The sequence below is a fragment of the Stigmatopora argus genome, chromosome 5 (assembly GCF_051989625.1).
Source record: "Stigmatopora argus isolate UIUO_Sarg chromosome 5, RoL_Sarg_1.0, whole genome shotgun sequence".
Classification (NCBI taxonomy): Eukaryota; Metazoa; Chordata; class Actinopteri; order Syngnathiformes; family Syngnathidae; genus Stigmatopora; species Stigmatopora argus.
In genome coordinates this window covers 11,224,243-11,246,507 of record NC_135391.1, presented here as the reverse complement: position 1 = coordinate 11,246,507, position 22,265 = coordinate 11,224,243, and the positions used below count along the sequence as shown (strand labels likewise).

General features: G+C 39.1%; 1 protein-coding gene across 10 annotated transcripts in view; it reads left to right on the top strand.

The window, feature by feature from the left end:
* pde4d (phosphodiesterase 4D, cAMP-specific) overlaps positions 1-22,265 on the top strand; it is a 128,515-nt gene that overhangs the window by 63,822 nt on the left and 42,428 nt on the right. Inside the window, exon 2 of one of the 10 annotated variants that reach the window (XM_077601543.1) lies at positions 12,419-12,452. The exons of 8 other annotated variants lie outside the window; for them this stretch is intronic. Coding sequence is in view for 1 of the 2 variants with exons in the window: in XM_077601541.1 (XP_077457667.1) it covers positions 21,274-21,362 (89 nt within the window). In the remaining variant the exon portion in view is untranslated. Of the gene's footprint in view, positions 1-12,418; positions 12,453-20,683; positions 21,363-22,265 lie in introns of those variants that run through there. One more of the 10 variants, XM_077601541.1, reaches the window with a different exon arrangement.

The following is a 22,265-nucleotide window of genomic DNA, read 5'->3' as shown; positions in this document are numbered from 1 at the left end:
TGTTGAATGCACAGCAAAACTGACAGCCTTTCAGAATTTTAATTCACATATAGTGACACCTATTACCAGAGCAGTGCACCTCGTGACACATGTTCATGCGCAGCGATTTATGTAATTGCTGCCAGAGCCACATGCTCTTCACAATAACAGCACAATACTTGCAGTTTGTATCGAGTTTCGGCATTAGTGAACGTCAATGCTGATTTCATCAGTGACTAAAAGAGCTGTCAGTGAAACATAAGACCTCTGCCAATGTATGGGGGCAGTAGCGTTCAGGGCCATTTTATTTCAGTACGACACAGCAAGAGGAAGCAGTGTTTACATTGGTCAGAAGACAAGAGGAAGGCAATAGATGTAGACGAATGATAAGGTCAATTAAAGTCCTTGTGCATCTCAACAGCAACACAACAGATGCCTGAAAACTATTGTACAACATAAATCATATCAAGTGGTTCATTTCAGAGGATGGGATCACTCCAGGTGACATGGCTCAGTCATGACTTCAATAAAGAAAAAGACACGTCCCATTTTCTTCTTTTAGTAATATTTTCGTTTGTATGTTAGTGAATGACTACCCTGTGAAATAAATCCGGTCCAAAATTCCTGTAATTTTTAAAAGTACATTTCTATTAATTGGAAGTTATGCAAACTACATGGACCATATTTTATTAAAGTAATTAGAATTTTGACCTTTTGGGTACCCCAACTTATTAGTATTTATTTTGGGCTCTGGTTTACATTTTGGGGCGGCCCAGTGAGTGTTTATTGCGTCGGCCTCACAGTTATGGGGTTGAGGGTTCAACCCCAGGACCATCCTCACTGTGTGGAGTTTGCATGTTCTCCAAATACTCCAGTTTCTTCCCACATCCCAAAAACATGCATATTAGGCTGATTGAACACTCTAAATTGCCCCTAGCTATGAATGAGAGTGTGAACGGTTGTACATCTACCTGCGAATGTCTGGTCACCGATTCAGGGTGTCCCCTGCCTGATGCCCGTAGTCGGCTGGGATAGGATCTAGCAAGTTTCCTCCCAACTGACGCTGGAGTATTTTTAATACTGTTGCACAACCACATGTAATGCTGCATTGCAACAGTGCGACTAGCACTTTATGTAACAGGAAGAGTGGGCCATATCAGCGAGGCAGGGAGGGGATAGAGAGGGAAACAGGTGGCAGTTAAGCTGATGCCTGTGCTTCTTCTCTAGCCAAGTGGTGTGATGGGAAGATTGTTGACAGATGATTGATGGACTGACGGATGATGAATGTTTAATGTGTGACTGCGGGTAGAGGACCAAAGTGCATGACTGGCTGAGATCACTCTTTGCATCTTTATTTTATGGTTTGTTGCTAAATTGAGGGAATAGTCGACGACACCACTGCAAACGATAATCTCATTAATACACAGATTGATGAATACTAAACCTATCAGAGCTGACATTACCAGTTTGGGAATGGCTGAATTGTTGCTGCTCTTGTATCTGATCTCACTGATTTGCATGTTAGACGACACCTGGTGTAAATTTCATTATCCAAATCACACATTTTGTAGAACTTTGATAATGATGGGGAACAACGAAGAGCACAATGAGAATAATGTGACAACATAAAAAAGACCTTCAAGCGTATCGATTGTGTGGCGAGCGTGACCTTCACTTTCGCCATATGCAAAATAGGGAAACTTAAAAAAAAAAAGGCAAACACTTAGTTACTGTGCCGATGCATTCTGTCTGAGACTCGGACAAAACCAATTTGAAGTCTTGGATTATTGTTGTTTAGGCCTTGCAGTATCTTACATTTTGAAGGTGTGGAGCATGTTTTCTTCTTCAACAATCACTGCTTCTTTTGAATACAAAGCAAGGAGGATTGTTCAGGATTTTATTAAGCCAAACGGTGCCATTTGCCTGGGAGAAGAAATGATTTGCATATATATGAATCTTGCTGCTGCTGTTGCTTGAGCATCAACATGTCATTTGACAAATATAAGGCAGATTGGGCATACACGATTTCGCTTGTGACACGCACACTATCACAAATGGGCGCACAGCAACTTCTTCGGTCTGGCGAACAGGGATTTGTCAGGGTTGGGTGACTCAGCTGTAGCTTTGTGTACATTACAGAGATGGGTGACAAAAGATAAAAGAGATTTCAAAGTAAAGTAAAGGAATAGAAAAGCACAGTACTTGTGCTCACGGCCGCTACTAGCCAATGAGAGAGCAACTCTATCACTGCAATTTCAAAATAAAGGCGCTTTTAAATTTTTAGCTTTTGCATTTCCTTTCAAATAAATTAAACTAATCTAAACAAAAACAAAAATTGTACACTTAAAAATGCACAGCACCCCATACAGACAGATATGTCCTCAGTGTGTTTTTAAAGCAAATACAATTGTATAGAATAATAATAATGATAATGATGTTAATAATAATGATGATGATAATAATGATGATAATAATGATGAGGATAATAATGATAATGATGTTAATAATGATGATGATTATAATGATGATGATAATAATGATAATAATAATTATAATAATCATGATAATAATAATGATGATAATAATAATGATAATAATAATTATAATAATCATGATAATAATCATGATAATAATAATTACAATAATAATGATAATAATAATGAAAATAATAATGATAATAATAATTATAATAATCATGATAATAATAATGATAATAATAATTATAAGATCCCCAAATTTTACTCTGCAGTCAGTCCATCTACCAATTTGAACATTGCTTATCCTTGTCAGTCTATCCCAGCTGACTACAGGCAAAATAATTCAGACCCACAATTAACCGCCCCTGAGTGGGAATTGATCCCACACTTTTCCCAAAGTCAGTATGTACACCATCGGTAATTTATACTCTTTAGGTATGTCCATATATGCCCCCAATAAGAATAAATACATGAATGTATTCAGCCATTTTGGTTAAAATAAAAAAGTGGCGTGACCTGTGCGAATTAGTGGCAAGTAGCAGACATGTGGTTCTCCGTGTTTTTCTCATTTTAGAAATACAGACAAGACGTTGACAATAAGTGGCTTTCAACTGGTCCAGACACACTAAGGTGGAGGTTAGCACTCCACCGCTTTTCATTAAACAATGGCACACATGAATGGGGCTTGAATGGGCACAGCTGCAGAGCGTCATCAAAGGTTTTGTTTTGATATGCAGATCTCTTGTTTGATTCGGGCCGATGACAGGATTCTGCCGGTGGCCACAGTAACAAGCGCATACCCACCCCCCATTCATTCTATTTTTAATTTCTTTTGAATATGGAGAAGTAGCCTGTTTGAAGTTTTATTTTAGTTGCTTATGAAGTTCTATTGATTTCCCGTTTGCTTAAAAATCATATAGTGTTATTGCACTATTTACTCCATCATTTGCACTAACAACCCAGATGATGGTGATCGAAAAATAAGTTTAGCAAAAATTTGGCTTATTGAAACATATAGTAAAATGTTCATTTTTTTAATTAATAATTCATCTCAAATGAACTCAGAGTCAAAAGTCAAATATGGTCGTGGCAATCCCTGAAGGAATAAATTGAAAAGTCAGAAGAAAATAAATGAAGTAAAATCCAACTGGCATATTATTCGGATTATAAAGTGCTTCCTTTGTTTATTCTGCCCCTCTGCGGCTAATTCACTTACCCCACGCTGCTCCATCCAAAATGACGACAAATCCTCCCTGTCGCTGGAAATGCCCTTTCCTCCACAACGAATAGATTTCTGCGAGATAAACTGCTCGCTGCTACTACAAGTTTGAGAAGGCCTTTATAGTGACTTTCCATTACTAGAGTAGAATAGACTAGACTATTTAACGACTCTCCTGAGGATTGGGAGTGTAATGTCTAGATCAGTGAGCAAAACTAGGTCATTATAATCCTGGACTTTAAGGGGTCAAGAGCTCGATCAGAACTGTACCGAGTTGAACACAGAATGGTCAGAAAGAGCTATTTGTATGTACTGTATTCGCTGGTTATTCCACAAAGGGAAGTATTCTGCTTCTAAATTAACGTATGTTTTTGAAGCGTGGTTACCGCAAATTATTTCAGTTGTCCATATAAGCATTTTATGTTCATTTAATGATGTATTTTATTGTTTTAAAAACCGCAAATGCCTGTACCGTTGACCTCTACAAAAAGCGCCGCACAGCTACCATTCCTGCTCTACCGGTTTTCAAGTGCCACTATCAGTCCTGTTTTTTGTTTTGTTTTTTTGATCCAACTGATCCAGCACAGACAGTTTAATAATCCCTAGATATTTTATTTCAAAGTGCCTTTCAGGACACTCAAGGACATTTTATCGCCAGATATACAGAGAGATACAAAACAAAGCACAGGTAAAAGCATAATCAAAGGATTATACTTTTAAGACTCCTGATTGATCAAAAGGGGTCGTCCTGTTCAGTTGGAATGAAATCCTGCACCCACTGTGGCACATGGTGGAATAGTTTGTAGACCCCTGCTTTAGATAATAAATTTCAGATTTTTAATTCAGTATCTGGTAATATTGTTGGATATTTGTTTTTTGTTTAAGTTGTGTTTGTATTTTAAGTCTTTTGAGCAATTTCAATACTTTCCCTGGCTGCTTTTCTCCAGTTCTGCCACCAACTTCACGCAAACCGACATCTAAACAGAAACATATTTTCCCTTGTTAAAAATGTAAGGCACATCTATTTATTCCATCTTCGGCATCTTGATCTTGCACTGCTTCATTTCTTTTCCAATTTCCCTACAAGTACTCCGTGTAGTTGATTGCAAAAGATTATTAAGTAACAACCCTTGTGATGAATGTGGCCGCAGAAAAGCATGCAGAGAAAAGAGTGTGAGAAGGAGTTCCTAATGGAGTGTGTTATCTTGATAAGGCGGTCATTTAGTCATTTGTGCTCGTTTTAGCTTTACATCATTATCACCATTCAACGATAAAGGCTTCATTTGCCACTCATACTATTTCATCTTAGTGGGATGATTTCAGATTATGTGACTGAAAATGAGGTTTCCATGTGCTTTATTATCACATTAAGTTGATAGGACTTTTTTTAAAATCTGGAAGGTAAAATGATTTAATAATCCATTGGTCACGGTTGCCTATTGGTGGCTGCCTGAGCTTGTTAAAGAATGATGGAACGAAAAGACACATTTTCAATGCGGTGACATAAAGCTGGTGTATAAATTAAAATAGCAAAATAAATAATCTAACAATTGTGCTTTCTTATTAAACGGATACTGCCCCTTTGTTGGATGTCCCTTTTATTTATTCTATTTTTTAGGTATATGCTTTCATTCTAAAGCACATTCAAATCAGTTTTACTTGAGTTGATTTGTGAAAGCTATATATTTCATACATGACTTAGTATAAACTTGTTTTTGCATCATGATTGTCTCTAATTGCTGAAATTGATAATCTCCTTAAGAACCTACACCTCCTCCCCCACAAACCTTACTTTGGTTTTCAGAGTCCAGGTATTTTAGACGGAGCAAGTGTAACAAGAGGAAACACTCACAACACAAAAATACATTTGCTCTTTCACATTTTGGAAAATTATTTCATTAAAAAAAGCTATCCTTTGCATTTTCTTTCTCACTTGCCCTAAAAGTTAGCTAAACTGTTGCATTATCTGCCATTCTTCTTGAGGGGTAGAGGAGGTGGGGCACAGGTAGAGCAGAGGAGGAGCTCGGAGAAAGAGGTTGAGGTCAGTTCCACCTAGCATTTCAGCATCCCTCACCGGCAGACTTGGTTTTGATATAAATATATTTAGGGCACCGTATATCATAGCTCCAGTACGTTCATTTGAAGTGGTTTATTTTTCCAGGCCATTAAACCAAGTCTGACTAGATCCGACGTTAAATATGGATGCCATCCGGCCCCCTGAAACTCGTTTCTATTAGCCCGAAAAATGACACGGTTGTTACATATATATGAAGAAAATTATTAAGATGCGAAAGAACAACATGCAACTGTCCTCTGCTGTGAAGCCACTGATGTTATAACTGGATTATTCCATTCCTATGGATGTGCTTGTAACCAGTACGTGTATGATACTGCTAATACTTAGTTAAAAGTAGACCGCGTAAACAAACAAAAAGTGCCTTTTTGTTTATTTGCATGATGTGTATATACGTGCAATTTCAATGTCTGTTTGCTGTTGTCAGGCTGACGCTAGCTTTTTGTCACAACCTGTCCTGATTACCACTCGTCCACTGTCTCCTCATCCATTGATGCACCCTTCTGTTTTGATTGAATCGATTTGGCGAAGCTGTTCTTGCTTTGGTGAGTGACGAAAATGAACAGCTCTCAGTAACTGCAAGTGAATTTCTTGACTGCTGTGAATTGCTTGGAAGAGACGACTCAATCAGCACATACAGTGAAACTCTTTTACGGCTAGGTGGTTTTAATGTAAGAGTGCGCTAAATTTCAACTCCGTAACTCAGATGTCACCTGTTTGTGGGAGTCAGGGTCTGGTTTGATGTCGTTTGAGATACAGTAGTGAATGAATGTGAGGACGCGCTGTGGTGTGCATAGGCTCATTGTGTTTGTGTTTTACCCTTCTTCTGATGTTAGGTTAGGGTATTAATTGAATTGTCAAATACATCTTCTTTCTTCTATGAAAGGTTGTTAAAGCTTGTGTACTGTAAAAAACTATTTAAAAAAAACTAAATATAAAGAAAAAATATATGAATATATAAAATATCACTGCAAACTACAATCCAGTCATATACTAAGTGGGCTTCTCCAACTATAACCTGAACAATTTAAGAACTATTCAATTGGATCCAATTCAGGTTTTTAACAAGTTCAACTGTTTATTGGGTTGTAGTGCATTAAACGCCCATTGGAGTGAAAGGTTGTATGTCAGGATTTCACAGATTGGCAAACAAACAAGGATGTACTCCAGCTCGTTCCCACAGACAAGTGGGATAGGCTTCAATTTACTTCTAACCCTGAATAAGATAAACTGTAGAAAATTGTCTCACCTTTTTCTTTTCTTTTTTTAAACCAAGTAACTAAAATACTTTGGTATTACATATTTTCCAATAAGCCTTCTCAGGTATGTGGATAAATAATTAAAATTGTGAGTGTTTCGCAGTGCCAGGTAAGTGCAGCCCGTCTGGCTTGCAATAATGAAGCCTTTCTGTTACGAGTAGCTTTCAGGGACAATCTGGGTATTGAACTGAACTGGAGTGGAAAGATTAGTCCAGGTACTTATACTTAAAAACAGAACACGACCTCAAAGTACCTCACATCGCATCCACTGGATGCGGCAAAGGGGCCTCGGGATCCAGTTCAAGACAAATAGCATGCACCGACAGCGGTTGTAATACTGACATGCTGCACAACCGTGAAGATTTTTTTTTGTATTACTCGAGGAACACATTTTACCCTAATTAAGACTCGAATGTACATTTTTTTTTCGTCACCTGCTGAGTTTGTAATGCAAACTCAACATTTCCTAAACCTCAAATGGTTCAGTGTCTTGGCAACATGCACTGCAGTAATGCCCACACATCAAGTAAACAAGGAAACCTGAAAAAAAAAAACAAGAAAACAGTTACATCACGTCCCACCCACGGCATGCACAAATACAAAGGCACAAATGGATATGCGCACACCAAAATAAGCAGAGGTTTAGCTGAAAATATCCTTTTTATCCAATGTGTTTGCCTGAAGACTTTTTATTGCACCACTGGGGGTGAAGAAAAGCCTATGATACGGGGAAAAGGAACTAATTGTACACAATTTTGAAGGCTTATTTATACATCGAAGCATACAATTTGGGAACTGTGGTCATCATGCTGCCATTGTATATTGAAAATGGTCACTTATTCATCTATCCAATATTTGCTTGGTAGAGCTACCCGGACTATATTTTCAAACATTTAAGCTAACAAAGTCTGTTTCACTTAGCAATATAACTTATTAAAATCACATGTGATTTCAGCGCTCTTCAGAAAAAGTAGTGTTGAGCAAACTCATCCTTTGCTAACACTGCAAGAAAAGAGTGGGGGGTTCTAATGTTGTGAACTCTGTATGACCTGCAGTCAGAGTATATCTCTAGCAGCGTACCAATGGAACATGCCACAGCTATTGCGCCAACTGAAGTTAACGTTCCAGGGAATGCAAACACTCAAACCGCCGTACCATCCAGGATGCCATGTGCGGCCCAGCCAGCTGTTTGTTTTGCGACACTCCTGAGAGAGCCTTGTTAAATCTGTCATACTCATTTATTTTTCTCTTACATTTTCTCTCCCCTCATGTCTGCAGCATTCAATATTTATCCCTATTTTCTTGCAATGTGGTTGGAATCTCAATTTGCCCGCACCGTGTATCATAATAAAACCGTTCTTTTAAAAGGTGAGGTGGTTAACTGCACTCAAGTCCGAGACTTTAAGAGGCCCGGTTTTTAGGCCTGCACAATATCTCGATTGTAGTGCGACAGTATGCGCAATACACGTCCTACGATGGGAGTATAGCGCATGATGATGCGTGGAGCTGTAACAAAATGCTTTGCGACAGTGCTCCTTAGTTTCCTAACCCGGAGTCTAGACAACAAACACAGAAAAGAGAAATACTAAAAACCCTTGCCCTCCTCCTATATTAGTCTGACTTGTGGCTGACGAAGCCGCGTAGTCTAATCAGTTACCCAAGCTGAAACAACTTCCCTCAACCGAAACAATAAAAAACTAGTGGAAAGGGACTTAAACTATTTTAAAATATGAAAAGACTGTCTCAAAAGTCTTTTCAAATAACATTCATCATTGTGCACTCAGTGTTGTACAAAATAAGAGAATGGAGAGGTTGTAAAAAGCAAAATCCTAACAATATTACGCATTGCATCTTCACGAGTATAGACAGGTACATGGTAATTCTTTAAGGCAGCGTGGATGGCAAATATTCGCCCACGCTTGGTTTTATCATTTGAAAGCAGGTTGAACTTCAGAAACCCAGGTTGACCTTGCCATGTCCTGCTATGTGGCGTATGCAGTGCTAGGTGTGAAGCTCCTCCCCATTAGGAAAAAATAGTAACAGCTCAATTCCTTAGAGGACTTGATCAAACTTTTATATTAGAATATCATTGCTTAAATTCATTGTGTAGAGAACTGGTTCACACTCTTGGCATTCAACAAATGGGGACATCCGTATTATTCATGAAGATGGAACATGTGAGGTTAATCAGAACTGGGACTAGTTGTAACGCCACCCATTTTATTTCACAAGGATCACGCAGCAAATACTTCACATTTGCTAAGAACCCCACCACAAAGTGCACACTGCAAAGATTTATGCGGGATTGAGATCTACTGCACAACTTATAGAAACACCTTTAAAAAGACTTATTGGGTCATTTTGCACTAATGAACGTCTTCAAACTGTGACTGCAAACTGCAAATGCTTGGAGGCTGAATTGCACTCAGGAGATTTTGCCTGCCATAATCCCTAATTTATGTATGTATTTGCTCTGTGCACAGAAAGGAAAAGCAAGCCAGCAAGGTAACATTATTACATCTCTGTATGAAATTCTAATCATTGTGACACGTTTCCACGGGTTCTCCACCTCTAATCTCTCAAATTTGCTGGGTGCTCACAATTCACTGTCAGCAATCTGTTTGGAAAAACAGATGATTAAACACATTCACCGTCTGATTGCTGAACTCTATATTTAAATTTCCGCCCTTCTGTTAAATATTCATTTGCATCGTTAACTCTAATGAGACAGTTATGCAACTTCCCTATCACACGTTTGCGTTAGGAAATGTAGTGACGTAGTTCCATTATGGCATTGCTAAAATAGCAAATGAAATGGCACGCAAGAATAAGTCCAACATAAACAGGACAAACCGAGTCATTGAGAAAACAGGTCAAAATGGTCAGGAAAAAAAAGTCATAAAGTAAGACTCACAAAATCTACCAAAATATAGGACAAAGAAATGCAACCTTATAATAGATAACGGTGACAGGCCTTCTGAAATACCAAGTACTCCTAATGCGCCACAGGTGTGTTATACGGCCCGTCCATACAGCTCAACCAGATGCCAGAATCAACTGAAACACCAACAGATATGACAAAATGATGTTTGCCTGTGGCACATACTTTCTGCTTTTATACTGAGGTCATGCTGTGTGTCGAGTCATAAACTCAGCAACCCGTGTTGTCAGCAAAGAAGACAGAGATCCAGGAGTGTCGCATAAAACAAAGAATCCCTTTGCCGTCTAGACTTCTTGGTGCCATTACGTCTAAGTGGACTCTATGTTGATTTCGTCCCTGCCCATTTTGGGAATATAATAGGAAACACCAGCTGTTGTAGATAAAGCAAGCTGACTATTGAGCTGATCACAGTGGTCAACTCTTCATGGATAAGAACATTTGGAAAAAAACATACCTCATATATTCTTGCTGGTTTGCTAAAGGATGGGGACACTGAGACACAGCATTTATTATTTTTATCTCTATTTTCTCCACATCCTGCAATGACTGCACAAAAACTTCTAAGGGGCGTCATCTGTTTTTCAAGCATTTTACATCCCAGCAGGAAGCATTTTCAGTTGTTGGTGCACATATACGTACGTACAAGGAATGGGTCCGTAAATCCCCAGAAGTGTCTGCTGGCCCAATACCAAAAAGTATTATTTAGTCATATTTTAGAGGGCTGGTCAGCAGTATTTCGAACCCCAAATCTACCAGGTGCCATTACAAAAAATGCCTATTTTGACAAAGCAAAGCGTATTGTACAAAGTGCAGTTATCTTTTCTTCCCCAATTATATACATAGCGTCAAAGAAAACAGTAATTAAAAATAAATGAATACCCAACTCCAGAACAGATCTGTGGGAAACAAATCTAAGAATGATAATGGTGTATGAATACTTCCTTATTTCCACCATTGTAAAAAGCAATACTACCATGTAGATACAAGCAGATCCATGAGTATTCGCTTCCCCATACTACTTCTCGCTCAGGCAAGTGATTAAAAGGCATTCTTATGCACTCTGGGCGTATTGAGGAGCACACACCTGTTTCTCGCAGCTGTTTCTCCAGGCGCAAGCTGTCACCTTTCGCTTACGACCACACACTTTGAAGGTGACAACTGTTTGATGCTGTAAATCCCCCGGCCAAGTATCCTGTTGCCTGGGTACCAGGCCTCATTAGCATTATGGGATTGGAGAATTTTCAACATGTTAGCCTGTCACTTGATGTGCTTCTCTTTGATCGTATGCAGTCAAAAAGCAGTGTGAGTACATTTGTGTACAGGTGTATCTTACATGGATTGCTAGTATAATAATGCTACTAAAATCCACAATTTTTTACATCCTAATTCGGGGATGTCAAACCAATTCCACAAAGGGCCAAAGAGGATGCTGGATTTCGTTCCAACCAATACAGCACAGACAGTTAAACTAACAAATCGTCCCCTTTATGGAATTGGTTTGACACCAATGCCCCTAAACAATGATTACATGTTTGAATTATTGAAGATTTTGTTGCTGTTGTGCATCTTCATGCCTTAAACAATTGAAGGGAGAATGTTTTAGAAATGATGGCAAAAACAAACTGAAATGGAGAGAGGGACTATTAAGGATAACTAGTATTTTATAACAATGTAGAAAAATAAGACAACATATATTTTCTTGACCCATTCATTTAGAAAGCTCCTTTCTTCCTCTCTTACCACAATAAAAATAGCAACTTAACAAGATTGTGCGCATGTTGGTGTGTTTGATCAATAACAATTAAATATTTGAAATAGTTAATAAGTTTATTGAAATCAATGTTCCTAACACTTACAACAATGAAACAAAGCCACCAAAAATTACATTTTGACTGATTTAAGTATATATGAGGCTACACCAGTCTTATTTGGAATTTCAAAAATATTTAAAGCATTTTTTTTCTCTTTCTCTTTTCCATATCTGTACATTTTCTCATTATATGGATGACATTTTCTTTGTGGATTTTTTTTAATGTAAGGGTGGAACACAAACTAGGCTTTGGTCTACTACAGCAGTCTTCTTATCTTGAAGGAATCTTATTTCACTCAAGGGTATCTAAGGGTCCACGCTTGCTACTACAAACATATTCAAATTTTTATTTGGGAAGAAAGCTTCGCCATTACCAGGGTGTGCGCAGAGGAAGGTGCACGGCTCAACTCGGTTAATCAATATACCGTAGTGCACCAGGCCATCGATAGCTAAAGGAGTTGTTTCTTCTCACCACTGCAGTAAATGGATATAGACTTGTAAGAATTGTATGTGTCCATTAATCCGAGGGGTCGGGGGCTAGCCCCAGTCATCTAAAATGTGCTCCGATGCTTGTATCAGCACAAATTACACCTGACTGAAGTAGATGGATTAACCCCTCCTCCCTCTTTTTCCCCCTTCCCTTCTTTTCTTTATTGTAGGTAAGTTGCTGAAGTGAGCATGAGGTACCCAAAGGTAAAGCCTTCCATGTTTAATTATTTCTTCTTCAAATTATGTAAGGTAGTGTATATAATCATCTTGCTTAATCATCGTAGCTGACTCCTCGCCTGAGGTGTGCGTCTTATCGCTCACTTGCTTGTTGTGGTTGGCTGCTAATCTGTTTATCTAATCAGATTCGGAGGTTACAGTTCTCTCTCATTAACTTGCGAGATATTGATCCTGCTGCATTGGTTTACGTGGTGTCCCTTGGCTACACTCCCAGATGGAGAGGAATGCACCATTTGTTTTTCTTTTTTTTCTTTTTCATAGCTCATAAATCAATCCCGGCTCATCTTGGGTTTGTTGCTTATTTGAGCTTGCGGTAAAAATAGCTTTCGAAGGAGACATGGATTTCTGGAGATGCAGTTTAATATGTGTGGAGACTACTAGAAGTGAGAGTTTGTAAACAAACTATCAATGCCTAAATGCCTCTCTGATCTTAGAGGAAGCTTGACATTTTGCATGTACATAGTTAAGTGTCATAAATTGAAGATATTGCACTGCAAGAGAAGCTTCTAATTTAAACGAAATACTTGTATAACATATTGTCTACCTCCGATCGAAATATAGATTGAAATAAATAATCAAATATAGTAGGCCCATGATTTCTTCCAAAACAAAAAGAGGTTTAATCCATTAACACTGTGCCAAAATACAAGGAAATAATGTTTTCTTAAAATGGACATAAAAGCTAATGTGTAAAAAAACATGTTTTTAAAGGTCAAATGCAAAAGTATTTATATTCTTGAAAGTTAGCTAATAATAAGCAAATGTTTGAAGTAAAGTAGCACTGAATCTTGGTTCTATTTAGATTTTTTACTTGAAAAAAGTCTTCATCTTTGGAGCCACATTTTCCCTGAAAAAGTGCTCGTACTTCGACCCCCCACCCCAACACTGTATTCAGACCACCTGCCCCTTTCCTCCCCACTTGTTAAATAAGACATATGAATGTAAATCTATAACGATGGCGCTCACGTGTTGAATAATTCATGTGTTGAAGGGACGTCATGTGTCGCACCCATGCTGCTGGGCCACGTTGATGTTAATGTGTGGCGTGGCTAGGCTTGCACATCAAAGTGAGTGTGTGCTGCAGTGTGTGTATTTGTGCCCATGTATGTGTGTATGGCAGGCTGATGCATCCTACTGTGACTTGCAGAGAAGCCCAGGAGCTCCCCTCTGCCTTCTCCTATGCCACTGGTTCCTCGGCATTACATAACGATCCTCCTCTCGTGCATTCCCTTTCAGGAGCTCTCTACTTATGTTATGTGGAGACTGTTGTCGTTTAGGAAGGCCCAGTTGTATTGCATTAGATTTGGATATTTTTGTGCTTACAATTCACTGTAAAGAGCCATGAAGTTGGCTTGCTTCTTTACTTGCTGTAATGCCTTGAAATCTGCCTGTGATATCTATTTTGTAGATAAATTTGAGTTTATTAGTCTGAAAGATTTTTCGAGGGTACTAAGAAACCTCTTCTGGGGAAAAAATACTCAAAAGAAAGCACTAATTTATGTTTATAAATGTAGTTAGCTTTTTAAATTAATGACTTTTAAATCCTCTCAAATTTCTGCTAATGTATAAATAGAAAAAATACTCTTGTCTTAAAACTTGCAAGACCCCCCATTGAGGATAACTGGATCAGAAGATGAATGAATGAATGAATTTCATGTATAGGAGTTTGCTATTGCTCCAGATCTTGTTAATGTGCTCTATGAATAAAGTAGAGTTGAATTAATTCACGGAACAAAAAGTCGAATAAATCCATCAGCCAGTAAGTAAATAATAGTGTGAGTCAAAGTACTACATCCAAATGTGGCATGCTTTGTTGCAGCAGGTGCGACCGCTTTGGTCTGGTCATTTTACTCAGGCGAACAATAATAGCAGTAATATGACGCGTTGTTGATCTCTGCACAGAGCTCTCCATTTGTATGTGCCCTGCATTGTCACAGAGTGGTACACCTGGAACTCTAATACACCCGAGGGAAAAGAAACCCTAGAAAATATCAACAAATGCATCCATCCTGTTAAATGTGCATTATCAAACATTCATTTATTGCAATCAGACTAATGAGATGCAGTGCAAAAATGAATAGCTCTGGATGAAGCGCGTAAATGGTTGTATGATTTTAAAAAGTTCATGTGGAGGGAACGTCATACCATAAACAAACTTCAGAAAACAATTGTACAGTTACATAATATTCATAGTCCATGTTACCTTATACATCGTTTTAGGTTCCAGTTAAAATATCAAGAGTGATAAGGTATAGTTATATTAGTAATAGTAGATATAATACAAAATTATGGGATTTCTATTTGAGTTGTTTAATTGACTAATCACAAAAAATAATTAGGGGTCGCGTATTAATGTGTTAAAAGCATGCTCATATGTCAAATTCCTTATTCATCTGCATGTAACTATTAATAAGTGGGGCACAATCTCCTCAGTGCAGTCTTGACTCCTAATTTTCCTCTTTATTTCCTCTTTTTGCCAGTCATTCCGTGGACGTGTAAATGAAAAGGAGGTGAAAGTTTGACTTTTAAATGTCACAGTAGCCATGACTGCACACTCACGCAGATGGGGGGCCGGCTCATTGCTGTGTGCCCCTGAGTCGCTGCTGTCACATTCAGTCAGGACACAAAGCCTCGACACCCCACTGCATTCGCGTAATAGCAAAAGGCCAAGAGCAATATTAGTATTTTTGTACATACTTGTTTATGTAGCTTTAGACAAAGAAATACTGTATTACTAGTTCAAAAGTAAGTGCTGAAGCATAGGCCCGGCGGTTGAGTGGTTAGCACGTCTGCCTCACAGTGGGGGAGCTGGGTTCAAATCCAGGTCGGTCCACCTGTATGGAGTTTGCATGTTCTCCCTGGCCTGCGTGGGTTTTCTCTGGATACTCCGGTTTCCTCCCATATTCAAAGGCTGATTTGACACTCTAAATTGCCCCTAGGTATGAGTGTGAGCGTGAATGGTTGTTTGTCTCCTTGTGCCCCACGATTGGCTGGCCGCCAATCCAGGGTGTCCCCCACCTCTGGCCCAAAGTCAGCTGGGATAGGCTCCAGCACCCCCTGAGGCTATTATTTCTCCGTACATTCATAAAGCATGTATATTATTTTAGGTCAATTGAAAAATTTCTTATTTTTCGTTGGTGTGAATGTCAGCATGAAATGTTGTTTCTCTACTCTACCCTAGCCTTAAAATGTCTTTTTGTGTCTGATGCGTTAAGCGCACCACTCTTTAATTTTCATTTTTCTCCATGGTTGTGAAATGGAAAAGCTGACTGTCCTAAAAGCGAGCAGGGGAAAAAAATTGAGCGTAGAATGATGAGGTGTCAGGGCCCGCCCACTAATTTATGATATTATAGAACACTAACGTGGACGATTTTGGGTTCAGTGTGGAAGGGCGTGTGCTGCTCAGACTGGTGTTACTTTTTTCCTACACTTTGTAGACAGAAAATTTAGCGGAGATCCTTTTCAGCTGGAGTATAATTTTACATCCTGCAAAGATTCTCCTAAACTGTAATTACTTTAACAGTTTAATGTCGCACAAGTCCCCCACGCACACAGCGAACGCACTTCCCATATGCTGTTCCATCTTTCATAATTCATTTCCTTGAATGAAATTCAAGGCAGTTAGGAAAAAACAAGCAACAAAAAGCCCCGCTAGTCATGTCTTTAAAATAAAATAAAATTAAAAAAAATCTATGCTAAAGCAAACAGCTTCATCCTTTTTGCTACTTAATGTTTTTCCTCCTCAAGTGTATTATGAAGGAATATTAAAGCCAATGAAGTTTGGGTAACAAATATGCTGACATGATATTTCACTATTATAGCATATTAAGATTATTGGTGCTAAAAAGTAGCATTAACATTTGTGGTTTCTCGGTTGGTCCACCAATATTATCGAGCTATGACAATAGGTGCTTCAAGCATTGGTACTGATAAATGCTTTTAATTTTTTTTTAAACAATTTTGTATACTATATCATCGTATCAACATCACTTTTTTTCTGTTTGATTATTGATCTTTCCTGTCTGGGTCCATCAATGTTTGTTTTTTTTGTTCAATGAGTTGGCAGTAATTCCTGAATAGCAGGGTCATTACTCGGCCGTACCACCTCTCAGTGGAATTTCTAATTACGGTACCATTGACAATCAGTCCTCAGTCCATCAAGTTGTGGTGATTAAGACTACGGCCAGTCAGCCGGCGTAAGTGGAGAGTAGTCAGCCTGAGCGTTTCGACCGCAACAGTGACACAACGTTGGTGCAATGCAGTAGACGTCTATTTTTGGAGGGGCTTGAGCAACGGAGCTGGGAAATGGAGGTGCTGGGGAGCACCATTTGACTGGCAGGGAGGAGGGGGACTTTTGCCAGCAGGAAATGGGGACAAGGTGCAGATTCAACAGTGTCTTTTGGAATGAGGAGATTGTAGACATCAGATTTAGTTCCAATCTACAGTATTTAGATTAGACCATTCTACACAGGAATTGGTCTCAAAGGCATGGGATTCAGCTTGATTTAAAGGCAAGTGTGGTATGTACACTATGTAGTTTAATCTAAGATACTGAAACGGCATGTTTCTAAATGTGTGTGCATGTCAACTAAGCCAAAAACACAGTGAAAACCCGCAAGAGTGAATTTAAATCTGACAAATTATTACTAACTTTTAATCCTAACGAGGACAATTGGTATAAACAATCGATAGAGGATTGTACATTTGAACCTAACAGGCATAATTCCGGGCCCAGAGATGATCAAAGACAATACCATGAGTAAAATTATGCAATTCTTTACTGCTGAAGACAGACTTTGAATGTTTGTTCTTTACTTTCACATAAAGAGTCAGCAATTCAAAATTATAAAAATCAAAAAGAAAAACTCTACCTGGTTTTCAAGTGCCTGAAATCTCTCTGCTACCAGAATTTATAATTTCCAAATGTCACTTGAAGTCACCATGTTCCCCTCCATCCCACCTAGTAGGTACTGATCTGATTACAAATTCTGTATCTCCAATGGTGAATGAGTTACCATTTGCTGAAATGCCACTGTGTGTGCTTGTGTGAATAGTAAAGATGAGGGCTGGTGCCTCTGGGCTTCTTGCACAGCATGATTAGAAGTGATGGACAGGTTACCTTCCTCAAGGAAGCAAAATATTTGATTGTTTCCAAATTTTGTCAGTTTTCTGGAGAAGATCAATTTCATTTAGATACACTGAATAGAATTAAAATATTTGCAATGACAAACACAAGGATGGCATGCTGCCTTCCTGCTAAATTCTCAAAAACATTCATGTTAGATTGATTGGTTAGTCAGAATTCTCCATAACTGTCATTGTGAAAGTTCATTTGTATATGTATGTGCTGCAATTGGCTGGCGACAGGCCCCAGCAACTCTATAACACTTCTAAGGATAGAGGTTTTAAGAATGTTTTTTTTTTTTTAATTCATATCTAGATATTCTTACACCACCGGGCTACTTAGTGCGCTGTTCATAACCTTAAATAGTTGTCATTTATCACATGACCCCATGGAAACACTAATATGATAGCCTGCGATATTTTTTTCTTTGGCTTTGAATTTTAATCGTCAGTTGAGGAACTGTCCTTTGAAGCCTCCTAAATAAAGTTTTTCCTGTCACTGCTTTTACGACAAACGTCCTCCTCCTCGTGCGCACAAACTGGCCACAGTCTCCCAGTGGGACCGCAACTCAGCCCCGGTGTTGGCCACAAGTGGATTCCTCACCCTTTACCGCATACTCCACCCAGCCCACGAATCCCAAGGTGCAAGCTGACAGAGGAAGCAAGGCGGTTGTGTCTCCTGGCAGTGTTTGAGAAGCTGCTGACGTGCGTGTCGGGCAGGAAGTGTGCAATAAGCAACGCTAGATCCTGTTTTTCAGACCGCAAGCAACTGGAGGCCTGCCACTGTATATGGCTTGTTGTGCAAAACACACACACACACACACATTAACACAGAGAATGTGCTCACCTCGACCTCTAGTCAAAACCTCCTTGTAAATCACCCTCCCTACCTAAATTCCGAAATGGATGCCTGCACGCCAAGGCGCACGCTTCCTACAATCAGTGTCAATCATGCATATGGGGAGGTTGTAGTTATCTTCACACCTCAGTGCCTATGAATGAAATCATGACGTACGACTTTCTTTCACATTGTAAATAGGCTTCAGTTTGTCCACACCAAAGAAGCAGTATTTTTGTACCGAGGTAAAGCTTTGCAATTAGTAAAACATGAACACATTTTGGTAGTTTATATGAAACACTATTTTGCGCCAGGGTTTAAACTAGATGTACTCTTTTGAGTTATGTGTGATTGGGAACCATGGCAAGTATTGGAGCAGTGTACAGATGTATTTTTTTCACTTCTTGAATGATTTGGAGTAATATAATAATTTCTTTGCATTTTTAAAAAAATGTTAGGGTGGCAGTAGTTGTGCTTCTTAGAATATCCATTCAGTTCTTAAATTGTGGGCTCCTGCCATTTTGGACGTTCATGCAGTTTCCTCCCACATTTACATGGGTGTTGATTGTGACCGATTGGCTGGCGAACTTGTGCGGGGGAAGCCTTCCATTTTCTGCTAGAAGTCAGCTGTGGTGGGTTTTGCGACCCAAGAGGGAAAGCAGTATTGAAGACGGTGTAGTTTGACTCAAAAATATGCTGGCTCTTAATTAAAAGAACAACAAAATCTTTACATTTTTTTGTAGGAGTGAGAACATGGTACTAAAATGATGTCCAATATGTGATGTCTAACAAAACCTATTTGGAAACTATTCATTTAAATATTTTCATTTATATGTGTAGTTTTAGGGAAATTTTAAAGGTGTGGTAGAACATCTTCCTTTTTAAAGACAACACACTTGTAGTTTTACACCCCCTCAAAGTTTGCTCATGAAATTGTGCTGTGCATGCAATGGTCATTTGTTTGGATATTTTTTGTTGGATGGTTAATGTCAGATTAAATTTGCTTGATCATAGCACACTTTTTCAGCCAGTACCAGTTGGATAAGCCTGGGGCCAGATTCACGGGCTGCGTTGTGTTGAATGAATGTTCCTGAGCCCACATGGTAATATCCTTTGCACGATGTTGGCTTTTAATGCGGTGCAGTCTCAGGATTAGAAGGTAAAACCCTTTTGCTGTTGGTGCAGAGATTTCTCCTGATTCTCTGAATGCGCCAGAGAGGATGGAATCTCTTAATTCCTTGAATATCTACATTGAAAATCGTGTTAAAATCTTGGACTATTCGTTCAAGCACTTGTTCAATTTCACTCCATTATTGCTTAAGAACACATGAGCTTTTGGGGATGCTTTTTTTCTAGTTAGTGTGTATCATGAAACTGACTGGCTACAAAAAACCTGATAGACTGTGGAATGTTCAAACTGTCCCAGTCTTAACTGCTACGTCATCTTTTTGAAATGTGTTGTAGGGATCAAATTCAAAATGGGAGAATATTTGAAGGAGGGGAAAACAGGCATGTTCTTCTTAAATTTTAAATATATTTTCCTGAAAATTATTCAATTAAATACAGGTTGAATAGGATTTGCGAAAGATTGTTTACTGGTTTTATTAGCATTAAAAATGGGGTACAATACATACTGTCTCTTTTATGTGAAATTATAACTTATGCACTTTTTGCTCAATTTACCATTGAATAATACCTAATTGGTTTTACAATTTTTAACCAAGACTCAAAGTGTTTGGGAAACGAGGATTGTATGTTCCTTATAGTACAGTATAATAATTCTGCCATAGTAAACAGCCTATGTAATAGTTGTTGTTTTTAAATCCCCTTTCATCTCTTTAAGGCATTACTCTCAGTCAGGAATTCAAAATGCAGTAGGAGACATACATGCTGTGCTTGCGTGGTCATAATGACGTCATTGGATAAACAAAGGCGTACTCCGTGAAGAAAAGAAAGGTGCAGCAGCAGATGGATTGACGAAGGCGGAATTACTTGTGTAAACATGTGTGCGCATATACAGTTTTTTGTTTTTTTTTGGAACATGTGCACACGTGTGCGTGCGTACAAGCCCCTGTGTAGACACGTTGTTCAGGAATGGTGCGCAGCCACGTATGGTAAGAGGATCAATAGGTTTTAGCTAAGGGGAGAACGAAAGCACACATCTTACACAGGGTCAGGACATCCCACACAGGGAGGAGGAGGAGGACGAGGAGGAGGAGGAAGAGGAGGAGGCAGAGGGAGGCTCGGATGGTTCATTGTTGTTGTTGTTATTCCTCCTCCCTTTTTGTCTCGGTGCCTATTTCCTTACTTTCCTCTGCGGGATGTTGAGAAAGTATACGAGACGAAGCTAGCCGAGAGGTTTGCAACATGCTCGATCACGCCAACGCCACTCCTCCTCATCATCATCCCGCCGCTGTCCGGCTGCTCCCCGTCAGCTGTTCTCCGGCGGAATGACTCCCTGAAGCCGGCTCACCATGTGGATGCGGGGCAGGCATTTCCAGACCTTTGCTGGAAGAATACCAAGGAAAAAAGGAGCGGTGTCGGCCCAGAGGGCTTGGCGTGGGTGGACACACTGCTGGGAGTCCATACGCTGCAGTTTTTGCACTGGCATTTAGTATGTATTTTTATAGTTATATCATTTTCATGGATTCCATGGTGCTACTTTATTAGGAAGCTTTGTTTCCCTCATTTACAAACCAAGACTTTTACATATACCTTTTGGCCAGCAAGCATGGGACACTAGACATGATACCGGTGTTTGCTTGGTCTTTGCCTGTGGATAGAATACTTGAATCCAAGCTTGAAAAGAGCTGAGCAAAACTCAGAATGAAGCCTGGCTTGTGTCCAGGCGTCTCCAGTGATAGGACCATGAAGCATCTTAGCCACTTGCCCTTTAGAAGACACTCCTGGATCTGGTGAGTTTCAGCAAATTACTGCTGTTGTTCTTTCCCACCCATGCAATCTCTGTCCAGGAAACATGTGAAACTGGGCCCACATTTCCTGTCATTTTTCGTCCACAACAAATGTAAACAAAGGGGGAAAAGATCTATTGCAACAAGTTGATGTTTACTACTTTTGAGCAGCTATGGGAAGAAATAAGCTCTATAAATGTCGTTCTCCGTTGTTGGCATTTTCTGTTGTCTGGTGTTTATTAGTCATCTCCGCTGAGGCTGCACGATCTTTTGGGAATAATGTAGTTTTACCCCGTCTTTGTATGCTATCGAATGAGAGAAGGCTCGTACAGTTGAGTCGATTGTGTCAGCTGGAAGTGCTGTTAGGAATGGCAACTTGTTTCCTTTTCGCAAACAATGGACATTAAAGGGAAATGAGGTTAATTTTTCATGGTTTAAGCCAGTTTGTCTCGTTGTTTTCTCCAGCATATCTCAAAATTTCAATTGAATATTGCAAAATATTTTTGTAGATTTATTTTTTTGGGGTGTAAAGATCTGAGATTTAATTTTTAGGTCATATCACTCTCTTTTCTAATTCATACATTCTTCACTATTACCTGAAAAGGTAAAAAAAAATGTTGCTGATGCCAACCTGTTCGTGTAGTTCATATTTTATACATGGGCAAACAGCTTGACAATTCTGATTGGCTGTATAAAAGAATCTAATTCAACTATGAAGCTGAAAAGTTCAATCAAGGTACTATTCATTCATTCATTCATTCATATTTATTCACATGTTAGAGTGAGAGGTCATATTCTTTCAGATTAGTGTCATTTTAGGGTATCAGCCGCTACTTTTTGCTCTCCATCGGAACCCTGTGGCCTTTATAACAAAATCAATTTTGCTCCGTAGTCCGGGGTGTCATG